This window comes from Protopterus annectens, chromosome 9.part0, assembly GCF_019279795.1.
Source record: "Protopterus annectens isolate FY-2018-M chromosome 9.part0, PAN1.0, whole genome shotgun sequence".
NCBI lineage: Eukaryota > Metazoa > Chordata > Ceratodontiformes > Protopteridae > Protopterus > Protopterus annectens.
In genome coordinates, this window is record NC_056743.1 from 1,744,000,557 (window position 1) to 1,744,019,663 (window position 19,107).

Below are 19,107 nucleotides of genomic sequence, written 5' to 3' on the forward strand. Positions count from 1 at the left end.
GTTAGAAGTAGATGAGATTCAACAACTAATGGTTAAGATAGGAGCAGATGAGATAAAAACAATTATGTAAAGTCAGTCATCAGGAAAGTCTCCTGGAACAGCTGGTATTCCTTTGGAAGTTAGGAGGGAAGAAAATGATAAAGATCTGAAAAATGTTATTTAATATTATTTCAAAAGGAGGGGATATATTGCCAAAAGACGGTAAAGACCCATCAGACCCAGCTTCATATAAACCCATTTCAGTTTTAAACCATGATTATAAAGTGTTTGTCAGTACTAGCTAAAAGAAGGCAAAGGTGTTGCCAAAATTGATTGTTATGGAACAGTGTGGTTTTCTGGAATAGAGGCAAGCATTTGACAATATTAATAGAGCAATGATGATCTGGAAGGAAGTAGAATGTAAGGAAATACTTCTGCTGTTAGTGTTGATGCAGATAGCATTTGATAGAGAAAGCTAGGATTGTATGCGTGGTGATACAATGATATGGTTAATTAAGAGCATATTTATGAATGACTGGAGGCATGAATTTAAGTGGGAGGTTCTTCTCTGATAAGCTGTTGAAACAGGCAGAGGTGTGCTCTTTCCCCCTTGTTTGCTTTACATTTGGAGTCATTGGCAAGTAAAATAATGGACATGGAAATGTAAGGATATAATTGGCATGGTAATCAAGAAAAGTTAGCTTTATTTGCAGATGATACTAGTTTGTAACTGATTAATCCAGAAAAGGACATCTCATTGTTGTAGGACATTTTTAGACGGTTTAAGCCTTTTGGGGATATGTATCCATATATGAATTGGTTCAGCAATACCCATATTTATGGGGACGTGATAAGATGAAGTATTTAGGAGTATAGATTAAAAAGGCTTCTGTTATTGCAGCTAAGGATATGTGGAAAGTGACTAAACAAAATATAATACAAAAACTGAGAAACTGGAAGCTCTTTTTTATGGATATTGATAGTAAGATACAAGCAATCAAAATGTTTTACTCCCTTTATGGGTCAATGGTATTTTTATCAACCTGAAGAGAAGTTTTGGACAATAATTAATAAATAGTTGAAAGAATTTATCTGGGAGGGGACTGGGGCCAGAGTTAAGTCTGATAAGTTGCTCCTTACAACAGAATATAGTGGTTTATGATTATTTGATTTAAAGGGATATTTTAGAGCTACACGTTTAAGGTTCCTATACAAAACACAAGCAGAAGGTTCTTCTTCAAAATAGAAAGGGGTGATTATGAAGCAAGGGGGAAATTCAAGAAATACAGAGCGTGGGATTTTGGATGCAGACCATTAAGGAGAATAACCATGCAGAATGTTATATTCATAAAGTAACAAAGTATTCTGAGAACTAAACCAACATGAGAATGGAAAAATAATATTTTGCCAGGTGGGATATCTGGAAGTAGAAGTACAGAAAATATTCAACTGGGATGGAATTTACTGGAGAAAACTGGCAAAAGAACCAAGGTATTGGGAGTAAATAAATGGAGAGGGAAGAGTAATGGAGTGGGAGGAGGCCAAGAAGATGTTTGGCCTGCAGGCTAGAGACTGCCTTCCATACCAGTGACTGATATCAGAGTATAGGCAAAGAGAAATGGATAGGAGGATGTCAAGTGAAATATGTGCCCTGGTAGAGTTTTTAGTTTAATCTAGAGCAGAAGCTGCTCTTAAAAAAAGGGATATTTAATAGGACATATTGAATGATAAGTATAAGAATTAATCACAGAAGGTTAGAAAATGTTGGGAAGAGAAACTGGAAAAACAATTTACAAGAGAACAGTGGGAGGATATATGTATGGCTCCCAAGTATGAAACAAAGTCCAGAAGGTTTAGGATCTTTGCTTTTGAAGTGTTTGCATAGGTATTTTTATATCCAAAGCAGACGTCAAAGAATTTTTCCTCCGGTGGCTAGCAAATGTTGGTGGGTGTGATGGGAAAGAAAGAAGTAACTGGGGAACATATATTTTGGGAGTATAATAAGTTGGCAGATTTTAAACATTCTCTGCAGAGTACTGCCAGAAATATTTGGGGTAGCAAATGACTGTAAGTTAAGCAAATGATCCCTTTGAGTTGGGACATAGGATCTGAATTGCCTAGACATAGGAAGGCCTTATTAAGTTTAATTTTGTTGGTTGCCAAAAAAAGCAATTAGAAAATGGAAGTCGACTCCTAAACCAACTGCATTTGAAGTACTAAAATTTTATAAAAGAGTTAAAAGAACTAGACGAGGGATATTTAGAAAAGAAGGACCAAATTGCATAGAAATAGTTGGAAATTGTTTGAACAGGACATGCAGATTAATGTCCAGGAAGAGGAAGGCAGGAATTCTGCAAGTTATGTAACATTGGACTAATGATAGCTACAAGGAAAGATGAGATATGTGATTTATAATGTATGTTAATTGAAAACATGTTAATGTGGTTTGTTTTATTTTCTCTTGATGTATGTTTGTCTATGTCTTGTGTGATAATGTAACAAAGCTGCTTACAAACAAAAAAAGTCTCCTTGGCAAATTACAATAATAAAACCTTCTTCAGCTATGTTAGGAACCTCAGAAACCATTCTCAAAACTGTGCAGAGATAATGGTAAACAATAATCCCATATTGTGACCCAAAGGACATAGCCAATCTACTAACAGATAAATTTAGCTCCTCTTCAGCCTACCACATCCCAAAACACATACCAGCATCCACATATTCCCTGCAGTCTCCCAGGATCAACTCCTCAAAACAGTATCCAAGGCCATGAACATTGCTTCTATGGGGCTGGATAACATACCAGGCTGCCTCCTGGTCAGCATGACACCTCAACTGCCCTGTAGAAGCTATTTATATCAGCCTTCAAAGGTGGGTTATGTGTAATGAGTGGAAGAGTGTAACAGCCACCCCCTGCATAAAAGTAGGACATTAACTGACTTGGGGAATTATAGACCAATAAGCCTGACCAACCTCATCTGTAAAACTATGGATAAGATGATTGTGGCATTAAAAGGAAAAAAGCAACCTGTAAACTCTCAACCCATGCCAGTTTGGTTTTGTCAAGGGCAGATCCTGCTTCCTTAATGTGGTTGACTTCTATGAAAAGATTACAGAAGCATGGGATGAGGGAAAATGTGTACACAATACATATCTAGACATCACAGAAGCATTCAACACCATCCCACACTCGGGTGGAGTTGACAAGCTCACACAGCTAAATATAAATCCCTTTGTAAGTCATTGGATAACCAACTGGCTTACAAATAGAACCCAATAAATTAGAGTGATGGGGCTGTACTGAATCCAAAAGACCTATCACTAGTGGTGTACCTCAGGGTTCCGTCCGCGGGCCACTCCTATTTGAGATTTACTTCTTGGAGGTTAAAGCTAATGTTAAGGTGTTATAGCTGACCAAGTTTGCAGACAAATGCAAACTTGGTACCATTATAAATTCTCCAAAAGACACCAAGATCCTTTGGGGGGGGGGCTTCCAAAAACATATAGTTGGTGTCAAAACCATGGCTTAAAACTAAATGTCAAAAAAGTATAATAGAATCCTTTGGTAAGCATGATATCCCCTGCAAATATCACATCAGCAACACACCCTTGAAAATTGATCATGAGTTAAGGACCTGTGAATCTAAGTAGACAATGAGCTGTCCTTCGATCATGTATCCACTATTGTAGGACAGTCTTGTTAGTCAGGTTCAGGGAGGTGATTATTCCCCAGTATTCTGCACTTATTAGGCTGATCATGAAGTATGATGTCCCCTGCTGTATGTACTTGTTCAGATAGCTGGCACAACTTGAACAACCAAAGCACTTTCTCAGCAAGAAAATGAAGGACCTGTATCAAAAAGCTACACTGACAATGTCAAAGCCTTGTCCCTCTCTCCATATTGCACAGACTACTGAGGGGTGATCTCTACCTCCTTTACAGATCTGTACCGACCCCTGCCTTTCAGACTTGTTGCATATCAGAAGACCCAGTAGTGGCAGAAACACCTGCTCAAGAGATGTTAATCTCTTTTGCAACTTAACTAAAATATATTGGAGAGTAGATCTGTTTCACAGATAATACCACTTTTTTAGAATCATTATCCTCCCTGCATAAAGCAAATTTTGTCTCTTACTGTATTCAAGCATAATGGGAAATTGCAAGTTCACCCCTGAATTAGCACCTTTGTCTCTTCTGGATAGGATCACATGTAGATGTTTGTCATGCTCTGACTATTCATACTTAAAATACAAATGGTTCTATGTTAATTGTATTTATAGCACTAGGGTTAATAAGTCTCTTTGGAGTACATGGTTAGGTTTATGATTATCATAATGGTTCAGTAGTCTAGTGAGTATCTATGACCCTGTGACAGAATCCTTCCCTTCATTTCCCATGCCAGAGTGTATGTGTCATATACACAGCATAGTCTTTGAGCAGGTGTGTGTGTGTGTGTGTGTGTGTGTGTGTGTGTGTGTGTGTGTGTGTGTGTGTGTGTGTAGGGGGGATGTTTTGCTGAAAACAAGAGATGTTCTGTAGTCCCATCTCGCCTTCATTCTTACACATGGGTTTGGAGCCGATCCTCGTCTCCGACTCGGCCTATTTACAAGCTCAAAGTCTTCTAGTTGGCTTGTGGCTAGGTAGGTATCCCATGGTGCACCAGTACAATCCCCAGATCTCGTTTGCCGCGTCGACTAGTTTGGACGTGCTACTTCTTGGGTGTGGCTAAGTCTAATACATTTTGTTCTAATTTTTGGATATTTCTGCTATTTTTATATTTTGAAAGCCTTATATAGCTGTTGTTAGTGTCGTATTTGTAGCTAGATGGTTAGCATTCACTAGAGTGCTTCCTGTGTTAAGTTTCTCTGAGAACAGTTAGCCATTGGCCTTAGCATTCTCTTTGGTATCCTGTGTGCCAGTTTGTTTCTTCACTGGGGTTGTTAATATATATTAATCTATGTACGTCGTTTTGATACTGTTGATATTAATGGTTGTAGGCGCCTTTGCGCGTAGTTTAGACTGTGTGCATTTTTCTCATATTTAGATAGGTTTTTCACTTATATTAAAATAAATAGCTTTGTTTGCAGAGTTTTCCGCTTGTTGATATTTGTAGTTATATTGGTATTTGCATCCAGAACAGGGTTTTGTTTTGACCTTCATTCTCTTTATTTCAATTATTAAACATTGTATTTCTTCTTGAGTGTGTGCAAGACTCTTGACTTGGCTTTTGTACCTTTTCCTCTAGGTTCGTTTTAGTTAGAGGACCTAGATTTTCCTCCTCTTTTTTTTTTTCTCTACCAGGGCTAGGCCCGTTTAAGTTAGAGGACCTAGTCCTCGTGGTTGTGTCTTTGTTGATACTTTAAGGGCTAGGCCCGTTTAAGTCGGAGGACCTAGTCCTTGTGGTTGTGTCTTTGTTAGTACTTTAAGAGCTAGGCCCATTTAAGTTAGAGGACCTAGTCCTCCCACTTTCCCTTTCTTCTCTGTGTGTCTGATTGCAATCTTCTGTGAGATGTCTAAGGAGGTCAAGGATCTTAAGCCATCTGGCTTTAAAAAGTGTGTGAAATGCTCACAGAAGATGTCTGTAACGGATGGCCACAGTAACTGCGTATACTGTCTTGGGGCCATCCACCTACAGGAAACGTGCTTATTTTGTCACTGTTTTAGTGCCAGGGTGTTGCAGGAGAGGAAAAATAAGCTCATATTAAAAGGTCTTCTAAAGCCCTCTTTTGAGGAAGATCTGGCTAGCTCTTCCTCCTTTTCTAGGTCTCTTGGATCTAAAAAGGAGAAATCCAAATCTTCTAAGAGGCTCTCCCCGGCACCGGCTGGTGCATCGGAGCCACCTCTCAAAATTGCCAAATCTGACAAACCTACTGCCTCCTTGGCTCCACTGAGTTCGGAACCGATCGAGGGTTCTACTACTACTACTACTACTACTACTACTATTACTGTTGCTACAATGTCGGCACCAGGTAGTTTGGAGCCGACCACTGAGAGTATACATCAGAGCCGGTCTACGGATCCTTTATCAGTCTCCCTTACATTAAGGTCACCCATATTGCAGAGAGTCCGTTCTCCCACAGTGTCTTCCAGGAGCTTATCGATAGAAGATGTGAAGAGAGTAGTGCTGAGACTCCTGAAGTAATCTGCCTTAAGTAAAATGTTGTTGGCTCCGACCCAGTCGGTTCCGGGGCCACTTGAATCTGTTACCCCTTCGGTGATTCCTCCTCTGAACCGTGCTGGTCTTTCAGAGCTGGAGTGTTTGGTACCACTGGTGGAACCCTCGGTTCCAGCTCCCCCTGAGGTTGTTTCGGAGCGAGTTCTGCTCTGACACACTCGGTGCCGTCCGTGGTGTCTAGGAGCCGAAGCTCCCCGTCAGTTCTGACAAGGGACTCCTGGAACCGAACCTCTTCGATTCCAAGCCTTCCTCTCGGCGCGTCGGCTAGGATGAACACGGACCCTATATCTATCTCTGAGCCGATGGCATCCTCGGTCTCCTCTGAGTTGGGGAGGTCTTCAGAGCCAGAGAGGTTGGGATTCGAGATGATGAGGAATGTGCTGTCCTTGATCATCAACTCCTACCAGGGGTAACGACACTCTTAACCCCCAGGGCACCTACTTCTGTCTCGGCTCCTACTCCTTCTTTGGACAGCAGAGACCTGCAGCCTCAGGAGCCACCGGCTGGTGGCCCCCATTCTTTTGAGACCTCCCCGGAATATCCTTCCGAGGAGCCCCCCCAGAAGAGAACATGCAAGAGGAAGCATGTAGACTCCCAGGACAAGTCTCTTACCTCGGATACAGACCTCGAGGAGTCAGAAGGGACCTCCAAGTTGTCCTCTGATGATGTCTCCTTTGTAGACATCCTGGAAATCCTTAAGCAGAGGTGCGGCTGGCCCACTGTCACCCATTCTGATTAGTCTGTGTACCTGAAGGCTTTCGGGTCTCAACCTTCAGCCTCTTGGGTGTCTCCACCTTTTGACGAACTGTTAGCGCTTATTAGTCGGAAGGTGTGGGATACTCCTGATGCCATGGAGCCAGTCCCCAGGAGACCAAATAAATTTCTATCAGCTCCCAAGGAGAAGGAATATTTGTCAAAGGGTGTTCCCGTAGATGCCATGGTGGTGGCGGTGGCCACTAAGAAGGAGCTAGCGGAGACTTCCATCCGCCGAATAAAGAATATCAAACGATGGACAGATATGGGAAGCGTATCTTTTCATTAGCGGAATTTACTCTTAGATCGCTGAACTACTTTACGCACTTCATAAGACTTCAGAGAGATCTCCTTAAGGAGTTAGGAGACACTCTACAAGGTACATTCACTGAGGGAGTCCCTGAGAAGGTGTCTGCCCAGTTGTCCACCTTGAACTCTTTTGTCAACTCGTCCATGAGGCTCATCTCGTATGCAGCCAATGGAGCGAGCAGAGCAGTGGGTTCAGGAATTTTCCTAAGGTGTCATTCCTGGATGCACTTGTGTAATTTTGTGGAAACGTTCAAGTCTACCTTTACCAACGCCCCCTTCGGTTCTTCATTGTTTGGACCTAAGTTAAAGGACACACTCACCTGGTGCGAGCAGGAAGGGAAAACTCACTCTGCCGTGGGAATACGTTTTACCGTCCCCTCTAGACCATACCCTAAGGATCAGAAGGGTGGTAAAATGTGGTTCAAGAAGTTCCAGAGGTTTTTCCAGGATGCACAGGGTGACTCCTCCTTCAGAGGCAGAGGAGGAGGAGGAAATGGTAGATGTCGCCCTAGAGGCAGGGGCGGACCGCAAAACCAAGGATGCCATGATTCATTTCGGGGTCGGCCCTACCAGTGCTCCTGATGTGGAGCCCGACTGTGCTTCTCTGGAGCTGGTTGGGGGTCACATTTCTTTGTATCTGGAAGCCTGGCTAAGTATCATTCAAGACAGATGGGTACAAAGAATTATCATCAGAGGTTATTCCGTACCCTTTTCTCTGCCACCTCATGTTCCCAAGAGGATCCCGGATGTTCCACCCAATCACAGGGATCAGGCAACTGTGGAGGTCAACAAGTTGCTGGTGGAAAGAGTCCCCCAAACCGTCCCTGCAGACCAAATAGGATTCGGAACTTACTCCAGATTCTTTTTAGTGCCAAAACATACAGGGGACTGGAGGCCCATCTTGGACCTCAGTAAATTAAATGAATCCATAAAGAAGGACAAGTTCCAGATGGTGACACTGCAGTCTATACTCCCATTACTAGGGAAAGACACTTGGATTTGCTCAATAGACCTCTAAGACGCTTACTACCACATAAAAATGGACAGGGTGTCGAGGAGTCATCTACGCTTCCGGCTGGGAGCCAGTCACTACCAATTTCGCGCTCTGCCCTTTGGTCTCACCACAGCCCCCAGGGTGTTTAACCAAGTGTATGGCAGTAGTGAGAGCTCGCCTGAGACGTCGAGGATTCCAGGTGTTTCCATATCTGGACGACTGGCTCCTGACCGCCCCCACCAGGCATCTACTTCTTCAGACCAGGGATGCTGCCCGGTTGGGGGTTATGATCAATTGGGAAAAATCTGCCTTATTGCCCTCTCAATTTGTGATTTTTATAGGCGCAGAAATAGACGAAGTAGCCATGTTGGCTCATCTTCCAGTAGAAAGGGCACAGAATCTGGTTCTTCAAATTCACCATCTTCTCCCCCTACGAAAAATCAAGGCCAAGACTGTTCTGAAGCTTCTGGGGACCATAGCTTCTAACATACTACTAGTGCCGCTAGCCAGACTACACATGCAGATACTTCATTGGCTCCTGTCATCCCAGTGGTCCTTTCAACAACTACCCTTAAGTCATCGCATACTGCTGACGGACTCTTGCAAGAAGGACCTCATTTGGTGGACTCAACCCAACCAGTTACCTGCAGGCACTCCATTTGTCCCTTGCCAACCCGTTGCCACTGTGATCATGGATGTCTCACAGATGGGTGGGGGCATTATCTAGGCAGGACTGTCCAAGGCACATGGCAAGATCACGAGGCTCACCTGCATATCGGTGTTCTAGAGATGAGGGCGGTGCTCCTGGCATTGCAAGCACTTCACAACCTTCTTCCTCTTGGGACGATTGCAATACAATTAGACAACATGTCGCTAATATGGTACATCAACAAACAAGGCGGAACCAGATCATACCCACTCTGTCGAGAGGCCATTCGAGTTTGGAAATGGGCGATATCTTCCCAGTGCTTTCTGGTGACGACACACATCCCGTGGACAACCAACATGATAGCCAACAAACTCATCTGGGCAATTTTGATGTCACATGAGTGGTCTCTGAAATAGGAAATAGCGGAGCTGATTTTCCGCAGGTGGGGACAACCTTGCTGTGATCTCTTTGCCAGCCCAGTCAATGCCAAATGCAACAGCTATTTCTCCCTCATTCCCCCCTTTGGGGGAGTCCCCGAGAGACGCACTTGTTCACAAATGGCCTCTGTGTCTCCTTTATGCTTTTCCTCCCTTTCCTCTCATATCCAAGGTTATTCAGAAAGTGAAACAGCTGGGAAGCAAACTGATCCTCATTGCTCCTTACTGGCCTCGACAGGTTTGGTTCCCCTTTCTTGGGCCTCATCTCCTAGATGATCCATGGATTCTGGACCCAGTGCCAGATCTCTTGATGCACATGTCAGGTTCGCTTCACCCCACATTACACACCCTCAATTTGACAGCTTGGCTGCTCCAGTTCCATCCCTAGTCAGGCTTCACGACTTCTTACCCTCTGTGACTCATATCCTTACGTCCTTATAAGTCATCCACTAGGAAATTTATATTCCAGGAAATGGAGGAGGTTTTCTGTCTGGGCAGAGAAAAAGAATGTTGACCCTTATACCGCTTCCATTCCGGTGGTTTTGGAATTTCTGTCTGAACCTTTCCACCAGGGATCACAATCGGGGTTCAATTGGCAGTGATTTCTAATTTTCATCTAGGCCTACAAGATTCTAATCTGATGTCACATAGGTTGTGCAAAACCTTCCTCAAAGGTGTCACTTTGTTAACAACCCCATTTCAGGAACTGGTTGCTTCATGGGACTTGAATTTTGTGCTGTCCATATTAACGTCTCCACCCTTTGAGCCTTCTCATTCGTCGCCTTTGAAATTTCTGTCTTGGAAAAATTTGTTTCTGGTGGTAATCACATCTGCTAGATGAGTGTCAGAGTTACAAGCACTGTTTGTCAAACCCCCTTATCTGATATTTCCCAAAGACAGAGTATCTCTTCGTACTAATCCATCCTTTGTCTCCAAGGTCTGTTCCTATAGCACTTGGAACCAATCCATAGAACTTCCTGTGTTTTTCCGTAATCATTCCAATGCAGCAGAATACAGGTTTCATCAGTTGGATGTTCATAGACGATTACGTTTTTATTTGCATTGGACTAAGGAATTCAGGAAGTCGGACCAATTTATTTCCTTCCCCTAATCCAGATTAGGTCTACCAGTTTCCAAAGTGACCCTATGAAATTGGATCTCTAGCTGTATAGCTTACATTTATGCTTCTGTTGGTAAGCCTTTACCTTTCAAACTTAAGGCTCATTCTGCGAGATCTCAATCTACCTCTGCAGCCTTTCAAGCAAGGGTTCCACTTGATAATATCTGTGCAGCAGCTACTAGGGCTACTCCTCACACATTTATTAGTCATTACAAATTGGATTTAACCTTCAGGGGTATGGTTCCACAGTACTTAGGAGTATTTTTCCTTGAGCCACGCAAGAATAAGGTGCTAGGGATGCTGTCTCATGTGTAAGAATGAAGGCGAGCTAGGACTACAGAACATAAAGAAGTTATGTACTCAACATAACGTTCCATGTTTGTAGTCCATTTCGCCCTTCATTCTTAAGAACCCACCCTCCTACCCCCATCCTGGAAGCAACTGGAGACAGAAAAATATTGTTATTATTATTCACTAGAGACCTTTTATTATTGGGTTCTTTCTGTATGGTTTGTTATTATTTCTCTTAGTTAGCAGCAAACAAGATCTGGGGATTGTACTGGTGCACCATGGGATACCTACCTAGCCACGAGCCAACAAGAAGACTTTGAGCTTGTAAATGGCCAAGTCGGAGCCAAGAATCGGCTCCGAACCCATGTGTAAGAATGAAGGGTGAGATGGACTACAAACATGGAACGTTGTGGTGAGTACATAACTTCTTTTTAATGACATATGCCTCTGTGTGATGAGTATATTAGAGTTTACTGAGTGTGCCACACCTAGCTAGACTGCTTCACATACCATAATCACATTTTGGATTTAGTAATGTTAATAGTCATGTGGAATGTATTCAGTGGTAATGGTGAATGAATGCTAATATTAACTGTTGCATTTAAAATCTCCACAGCTTCTAGGCACAGAAAAGAAGCAACCCAGTTTCTGGACCTTTGAGTACTACCAAAGTTTTTTTGATGTCGATACTAATCAGGTAACTTACTCCTCCAGTAGCCATAACACTGTTTATGTTGGTTCTCCATATGTCTGTATCTAAGCTTATATTTATAGGACGCATTACTGAAGAACTGAAGGAAGCGTTCTCCAGTTGATATGCACTCGTGGTTGTAGAAATCAGTTTGCAGTGTCATTTCTTGTCTCCAGCTCTTATTTTTTGGAAGGAGTGTAATGCTTCTGGGGACATCTGTAACTTTTTATTTTATTATGGCCTGTAGTTGCGTTGCATATCTTATTTTCTGAGTGCTTTCTTTTGTTGCTTAGTGCTGATGTACTTACTGCTGCAGACACCTGTTTTTATGCAGTGTTTAAGCCGGTTAGTCATGTTGAAAGAAGGAGCATTTTTTACAGCAGTTTTGAAATGGAACAAATTCAAAACTGGAAAAACTCCCTCCTTGGCCTCAACAAGCAAATTAGATCACTAGTAAAAACCTCCAAGGCAAGTTATAAATTGAAACTAGCATCCATAACAAAGGGAAACCATAAAGTCTTCAGTTACGTCAGGAAGCTCCGTGGCAAAGCCCAGGTTTGTTTTGAATTAGTACTTAACAGTATCACTTACACTGATCCTGTTGACTTAGTCAATCTGCTAGCAGATAGGTTCAGCGCAAACCTCACCCCCTGTCCCCACCAAAGGCCCTTTTGACATCCCCTATACTTGTCCTGCACCTCACATCACTGTAGATAGTGTTACAGGCCCTATCCAAGGCAAAGAACACAGCTTCCATGGGACTTGATGTCATCCCAGGATGTATTCTGCACCATCTCCAGAAGAACTGGCTTCTCCATTGAGCACCCTATTCAACCACAGCCTAAGTAGACTTAATTCCAGCAGAGTGGAGAACTGCCATTGTCATCCCCTTGCACAAAGGTGGTGCCACTGCTGACCCTGGAAACTTATCACCCCATTAGCTTGACAAGTCTGATCTGTAAAGCCATGGAGCATATTATTATGGATCTCATAAACAAGGACGTAGGCAATCTCCGAGCACTTGATCCCATCCAGTTCAGATTCATCAAGGGCAGATCTTGCCTGTTGAACCTGGATGACTTCTTTGAGACTTTCACCAAGGCCCTGGATAAGGTAAAGTCAGTACATACAGCTTACCTTGACTTGGCCAAGGCCTTTGACATAGTCCCCCACTCGGGCATTATCACAAGGCTAACGCACCTTGGCGTAAATCACTCTCTCATCAGGTGGGTGGCCAACTGGTTCACTGACAGGACCCTCAAAGTCAAAATAGGCACCTCCCCCTCCGATAGCAGACCTGTCACTAGTGGAGTTCAAACACTAGCCCTCGCTCGTACGACTGCTCGGCCAACCAACCTTGGAACAAACACAAAAAAAGGGGCCAGCAAGATAGTTTCACCGTTTAATATGAGGCGAAAAAAATGGACATGAATGTCCTGCTTCAAATAATGATACTCATACTAGTTTCGGCACCAGCCTTCATCAGTGAGTAAAAAAATGTTCAAAATCCAAAAACAGCGTCAGTATACATACTATTGTGAACCAATAGAAAAACAGACATTCTCATCAGGCTCCTGAAACAGATTTAAAGTAACACAGCAGAATATATATGGACACATATTAGTATAAAAATATTCTTTAAACCAAATAATCATACCTAATGCCAAATAACCAAGACAAATCAATAAATAATGTTTGCCTGTATAATAGAAAATATTGGTTGATAATGGTATTATATTAGGTATGAAAATAAATGGCATGAATACAATGTATATGGCTACATGGTCAAAAATTGACTGTCATGATAACATGATTTATAAATGGTCATTGAGACCAGGAGGAAATAGGGCTCCAAGATGTGTAATCCAATATCTTTCTTTGTGGCTTAAGATACCTTGCCATCCAGTCTGATTTTGCCTGTTACCCGTAATTTTGTCTATAATAGTAAACATAAACCTAGCACTGGGATGTTTAACCGTATGTAAATATAATGCATTAGATGTTTTGTGATTACGAATATCACTGCGATGTTCCCCGATTCTGATTCGTAATGAGCGTGATGATGTTCTTCGTCTTCCCTTGCTGCAGTCCTGACAATTGGGTATAGTCCGCGTCCCAGTCGGCCCGAATACCAGAGTATAAGGCTGACGTCGGTCATGGCGCCTTAGACTGACGTCAGCACGTCAGGGTACTAATGCGCATGACCGACGTCATTTCCTCAGTCTTTTTTGCCGCATGGTCCGATGCAGAAGCAATTTTGCGAGTGCAGGTTGGCGTTCTGAGATTTTCCGAAACCGGAGTTTCAGACCGAATACAGAGTTGGCTAAGTAACCCCGTTGGGGAACATTTTGGTTTTTTCTTGCCTCAGTATTTAACCGGATGTCAGAAAAAGTGAATAACTGTATTTCTTGTGGGAAGCAGATACCGCATAGGGATTATCATACATTGTGTATACCTTGTTTAGGGCCTGAGCACGACGTTGTTGGTTGCCGCTCTTGTGCTAGATTTAACAAGCGCACTATTAAGAGGAGGCTTGATTGTGCTAGGTTAGTGTTTGGGAAGCGTTGCAATTATACTATGCCGTCGGATGCTCCGACGCCTGCTTCATCTAAGAAGCGCAAGGACAAAACAGTGAAGTCTAGGGTGAGGAACCGCAGTCCCGGCCGTCGGTCCTTTAGAAGGCTCACGGGAGCCAGCGGTTTTCCCAGCAGTCTCTATGGAGTCTCAGGCAGATACTTTACTGTTACAGGATGTGCCCTCTCAGGAGGTAGGCCAGGCTGAGGGGGCTTCTCAGGCAACTGTTCTTCCTTCTCTTCCCAAGGTAGTTAGGGCCTCTCCTTCTGTTGCCAAAGCTTCTTTTAGAGGAAGGCCAAGTTCAGCTTCTGTAGGGGCTTCTCCTAGCATTTCGGGCTCTGTGCCTAAGAAACATATGCTTAAAATGGCAGAAGATTTGATTACTTTGATTAGAGGTTCTATGCCCCCACCTGATAAGAGGCCTAGGGTGGAACAAGAGTTTGATAGTTTTGAACAGTGTTCACAGGCTTCAGAGTCTTCTGTGGAAGACTTGCAAGAGTTTCCTACTTATTCTGATTCTGATGTGGATGATTCCACTCCTTCAGCTTCTCCTCCTGAGGATTTTTCATTTTCAGAGACTCTTCACTCCATGAGGGAGCACTTTAAATGGGAAGGCCAAGATTACTCTGACTCCAGAAAAAGGCTTAGGGAATTCTTGTTTTTGCCCCAGCATAGGCCTTTAGCTATTCCTCCTGTGTTGAATGTGGTGGAGGATGTTTTTGCAGAGGCTTCTCTAAACCCTGATTCCTTGCCTCCTGCTCCTGTTAAGCCTGATAGGTATTATAGGGTGCCCGAAGCTCATAAGTATTTGTTTAAGAGTCCCAGGGCGGACCCAGAAACTGTTTCTCAGGGGCCTAAAGGTGTTAAAGCTTCTGTGGTTAAAAATCCTGTACCCTCTGATAAAGAGGCAAGGGCTTTGGATAGGTGGGGTAAGAAAGTATATACTTCTTCCACTCTAGCCATGAGGGCGTTGAATTGTCAATTTCATATGCTGAAATATCAGAATTATCTCCTTTCACAATTGAAATCTAAGGTGGATGCTTTGGCGGAAGGTATTGAGTGTAAAGAATTGCTGGATTTGGTTCATGTGTCTGAACAAGTGGGTAAGCATTCTTTGCAGTGTGGTTTTGATGCTGTTCAGGCCTCCTCGAGGGTGGCTGCTACTAGTTCTGTTCTTCGCAGACATGCATGGTTGAAGGATCAGAATTTAGCTGAGCATGTTAAGACCAGGATTTTGGATGCTCCTTTACAGTCTGATGTGTTGTTTGGACCGCCTGTGGAAGCAGTTTTAAAGAAAATGGAGGACAAAGCTAAGTCTATGCAGACTGTTAAAGATTTTTGCAGGTGCAGCCTCCGAAGTTTAGTAGAAATTGGCCTGCTAAGGGGTGGACATATCCTGCTTATGGTTCCCAGTCTAGGGGTAGGTCTAGACGTGGTAGGGGCAGGGCTCAAGGTTCTGCTTAGGCCTAGATCAGACAGTTCACCTGCTCAGACTTCTGGTGAGGGCAGGGTCAGTCCTTTCGTAAGCAGAACCAATGACCTGCCTTTTCAGCTGCCAGTGGACTCTCGTCTGGCAGCTCCTTTGGGAGGAAGATTGTCTCTTTTCAAAGAAAATTGGGATTTAATCACTCAAGACAGATGGGTGCTGGATATCATTCATCACGGTACAGATTTTATTTCCACACAATGCCCCTTTCAAAGGCATGCCAGATGTTCCTCCTCCACAAAGAAAAGAGGCTTACAAGCAAGTTTCTCAGTTACTCCAGATAGGGGCTATTCAGCCAGTCCCTGTGTCAGAAAGGGCTTGATTTTATACTCGCCTGTTCCTAGTACCAAAGAAGGGGAACACATGGAGACCAATTTTGGATTTATCTATCCTCAACACTTATCTGGACATTCCCAAGTTCAAGATGTTGACGTTACAGCAACTGTTACCTCTGCTGGGCAAGGATCACTGGATGGTAACTTTGGATCTCAAGGAAGCTTACCTTCATGTGCCCATAAGGCTAAGTTGCAGAAAGTATCTGCGGTTTCGAACTGGAGATTTTCATTATCAGTTCTCTGCATTGCCCTTTGGCTTATCTACTGGCCGCAGAGTATTCACAAAGGTTCTGGCTCCAGTGATAGCTTACTGCAGGCTTCAAGGCATTCAAATTTATCCTTACTTGGACGACTGCCTGATTCTGGCTCAAGGAAAGGAACACCTTCTACAGCATCTGGAATATGTCATAGCAGTGCTAAGATGCCTAGGGTATTCTGTGAACGAAATAAAGTCCAGTCTAGTACCCTCTCAAGACATGTGCTTTCTGGGTGTGAGACTGAATACAGCAGCCCAGATGGCCTTTTAACCCCGGACAAACAAAAGAGTCTGTCACTTTACTTCCATCAACTATCTCATCAGTCCGTGCTGACTGCAAGGACAGTCCTTCAAGCATTAGGGTTCATGGCATCTTGTATTCTGGTGCTTCCCAATGCCAAACTGCATATGAGGAAGCTGCAATGGTATCTCAAAAATGTATGGACACAGCACTGCCAAGATTTGGACACTGTCATTCAAATAATACCTTGCCTTCAAAAGGAATTCTTGTGGTGGGCTCAGGAATGTCACCTAAACAAGGGACTCTCTGTGACCCGGCCAGAGGCGAGTCAGATTTTAACGACAGATGCCTCGGACACTGCTTGGGGAGCTCATCTAAATGGAAAGTGGATACAAGACAGTGGCCTGCCAGACTACAGCATCTACATATCAACATGAAGGAGATGTTAGCAGTCCAGTTTGCATTGATGGCGTTCAAGGAGTTACTTCTTCCAGGGCAGGTGTTGATTCTGACAGACAACACAACTGTCATGTGGTACATCAACAAGCAAGGGGGAACACATTCTTATCCTCTATGCAGGCAAGCAATGATTTTATGGGAGACTGCGTTAAGCCTGCAACTGACTCTTCAGGCAAGGTTTCTGCCAGGAGCACAGAACTCCCTAGCAGATGTATTAAGCAGACAAATCATGGATCCCCACGAGTGGAAACTGGATCTTCATGTATTTCAGAAATTGACAGTGTCATGGGGAACTCCAGACATAGATCTGTTCGCTTCTCCACTAAACCACCAGCTGCCAAAGTATTGCACAAAGGGGTTTCATCACACAGCTTGGAAAGTGGATGCTCTGTCTTTCAGTTGGAAAAACCTTCATGTCTATGCCTTTCCACCTCTACCTCTTCTTCCAAAGGTATTACTAAAGGTCAGACAGGACAGGCCAAGGATGATTTTGATAGCTCCAGATTGGCCTCGGCAACACTGGTACCCACTTCTAAGGAGTCTTGTAAAGAAGCCTCCATGGCCTTTACCTCTGATTCCTCATCTGTTATCTCAGAAGGACGGTCATCTGCTCAATGTCAAGCTTCAATCTCTTCATCTCACAGCTTGGCATATTCTGTGTTGAAGCATGGTAGGTCTCAGCTTCCTCAACAAGTTTTAAATGTGATTATGGAAGCTAGAAGGCCTAGTACTAGGAGAGTGTACGCAGAAAAATGGAAGAGATTTTTATTTTGGAGTACAGCAAAGAATTTGGAGATTTCAGAGCCTAATTTGAGTGTGGCTCTTCAATATCTTACTGAATTATTGGACAAGGGTTTGTCTTTCTCTTCCATAAAGATTCATGCTGCGGCAATTTCAGCTCACTATGATTGTGACCCACCTTTGTTTTCGCATCCTTTGTTCAAGCAGTTTCTTAGAGGGGCAAAGAATATAAGACCCCACGTGAGCTCCTACTCCTGCTTGGGATCTCAATTTTGTGTTGGAAAACTTACTCTACAACCTTTTGAGCCTGCAGCTACTGCTGAATTGAAATATTTGTCATGGAAGACTGCTTTTCTGTTGGCTATTACTTCTGCAAGAAGGGTGTCTGAGTTGCAGGCCCTTATGGCAGTAGAGCCCTTTTTGATTTTCCATAAGGACAGGGTATCGTTACGTACTAATCCTTCCTTTATGCCTAAGGTGGTTTCTAGTGTGGCTTTAAACCAAACTATTCATTTGCCTACTTTTTGCAGATCCTCAAAATAAAGGGGAAAAGATTTTGCACACTTTAGATGTACACAGGCAATTGCGTTATTATTTGAGCAGGACTAAAGATTTTAGGCAGTCTCAGCAGTTATTTGTTTCTTTTGCTTTAAGTTCACAGGGCAAGCCTGTGTCAAAACAAACTATTTCTAGGTGGATTGGCTTTTGCATTGCATTTTGTTATTCCCATCATGGCAAAGAGGTTCCAGCTGGGATTAGGCCTCATTCCACTAGGGCTACTGCCACTTCAACAGCATTTCTAAGGGGTGGCAACTAAGGATATTCTGGAAGCAGCTACTTGGAGTTCAGTGCATACTTTCTCTAGGCATTATCACCTGCCTATATACTCTAAGACTAGAGCTGGTTTGCCACAGCTGTTTTACAAGGCATGTTGTCAGCTCCTGCTACTTTATAATTTGCCAGCCTCCCTTACCTCTGCTTTGGGATTCTACCCAATTGTCAGGACTGCAGCAAGGGAAGACGAAGAACATAGTACAGTTTGTACCTACCATAAATGTAGATGTTCGAGGATTCCCTTGCTGCAGTCCAATTTACCCTCCCTCCTTCCCCTCTGTGTTTCAGGGTGGTTGTGTAGGTGAGTTTACATGCTTATATTTTTTGTATATATATTACTGTATATATTGTACATGTTTTTGGTGCAGGTTGTTTTTGGGACTTGTCTTTTTTGGGTCTTCTGACATCTGGGGCAAGAAAAGACTGAGGAAATGACGTCGGTCATGCGCATTAGTACCCTGACGTGCTGACGTCAGTCTAAGGCGCCATGACCGACGTCAGCCTTATACTCTGGTATTCGCGCCGACTGGGACGCGGACTATACCCAATTGTCAGGACTGCAGCAAGGGAATCCTCGAACATCTACATTTATGGTAGGTACAAAACTGTACTTTTTACCAACTTAAAATGACTTGCATTGGCATGTAGCCAGATAATTAACCCAGCTAGTTGAACAATTGCCAAAAACCCTAATGTCATATACTTTACTTGTATTGGAACTTGTAAATTGTTTTAGCTGATTGACTTGAACACAAGAAATACAATGTCCACATCTGAATGTT

At 43.3% G+C, this 19,107-nt stretch overlaps 1 protein-coding gene across 1 annotated transcript in view; it reads left to right on the forward strand.

Annotated features, from left to right (window-relative positions):
• YIPF2 (Yip1 domain family member 2) overlaps positions 1 to 19,107 on the forward strand; it is a 297,545-nt gene that overhangs the window by 80,461 nt on the left and 197,977 nt on the right. Inside the window, exon 4 of the mRNA XM_044082337.1 lies at positions 11,325 to 11,405. Within this exon, the coding sequence (XP_043938272.1) occupies positions 11,325 to 11,405 (81 nt within the window). The remainder of the gene's footprint in view (positions 1 to 11,324; positions 11,406 to 19,107) is intronic.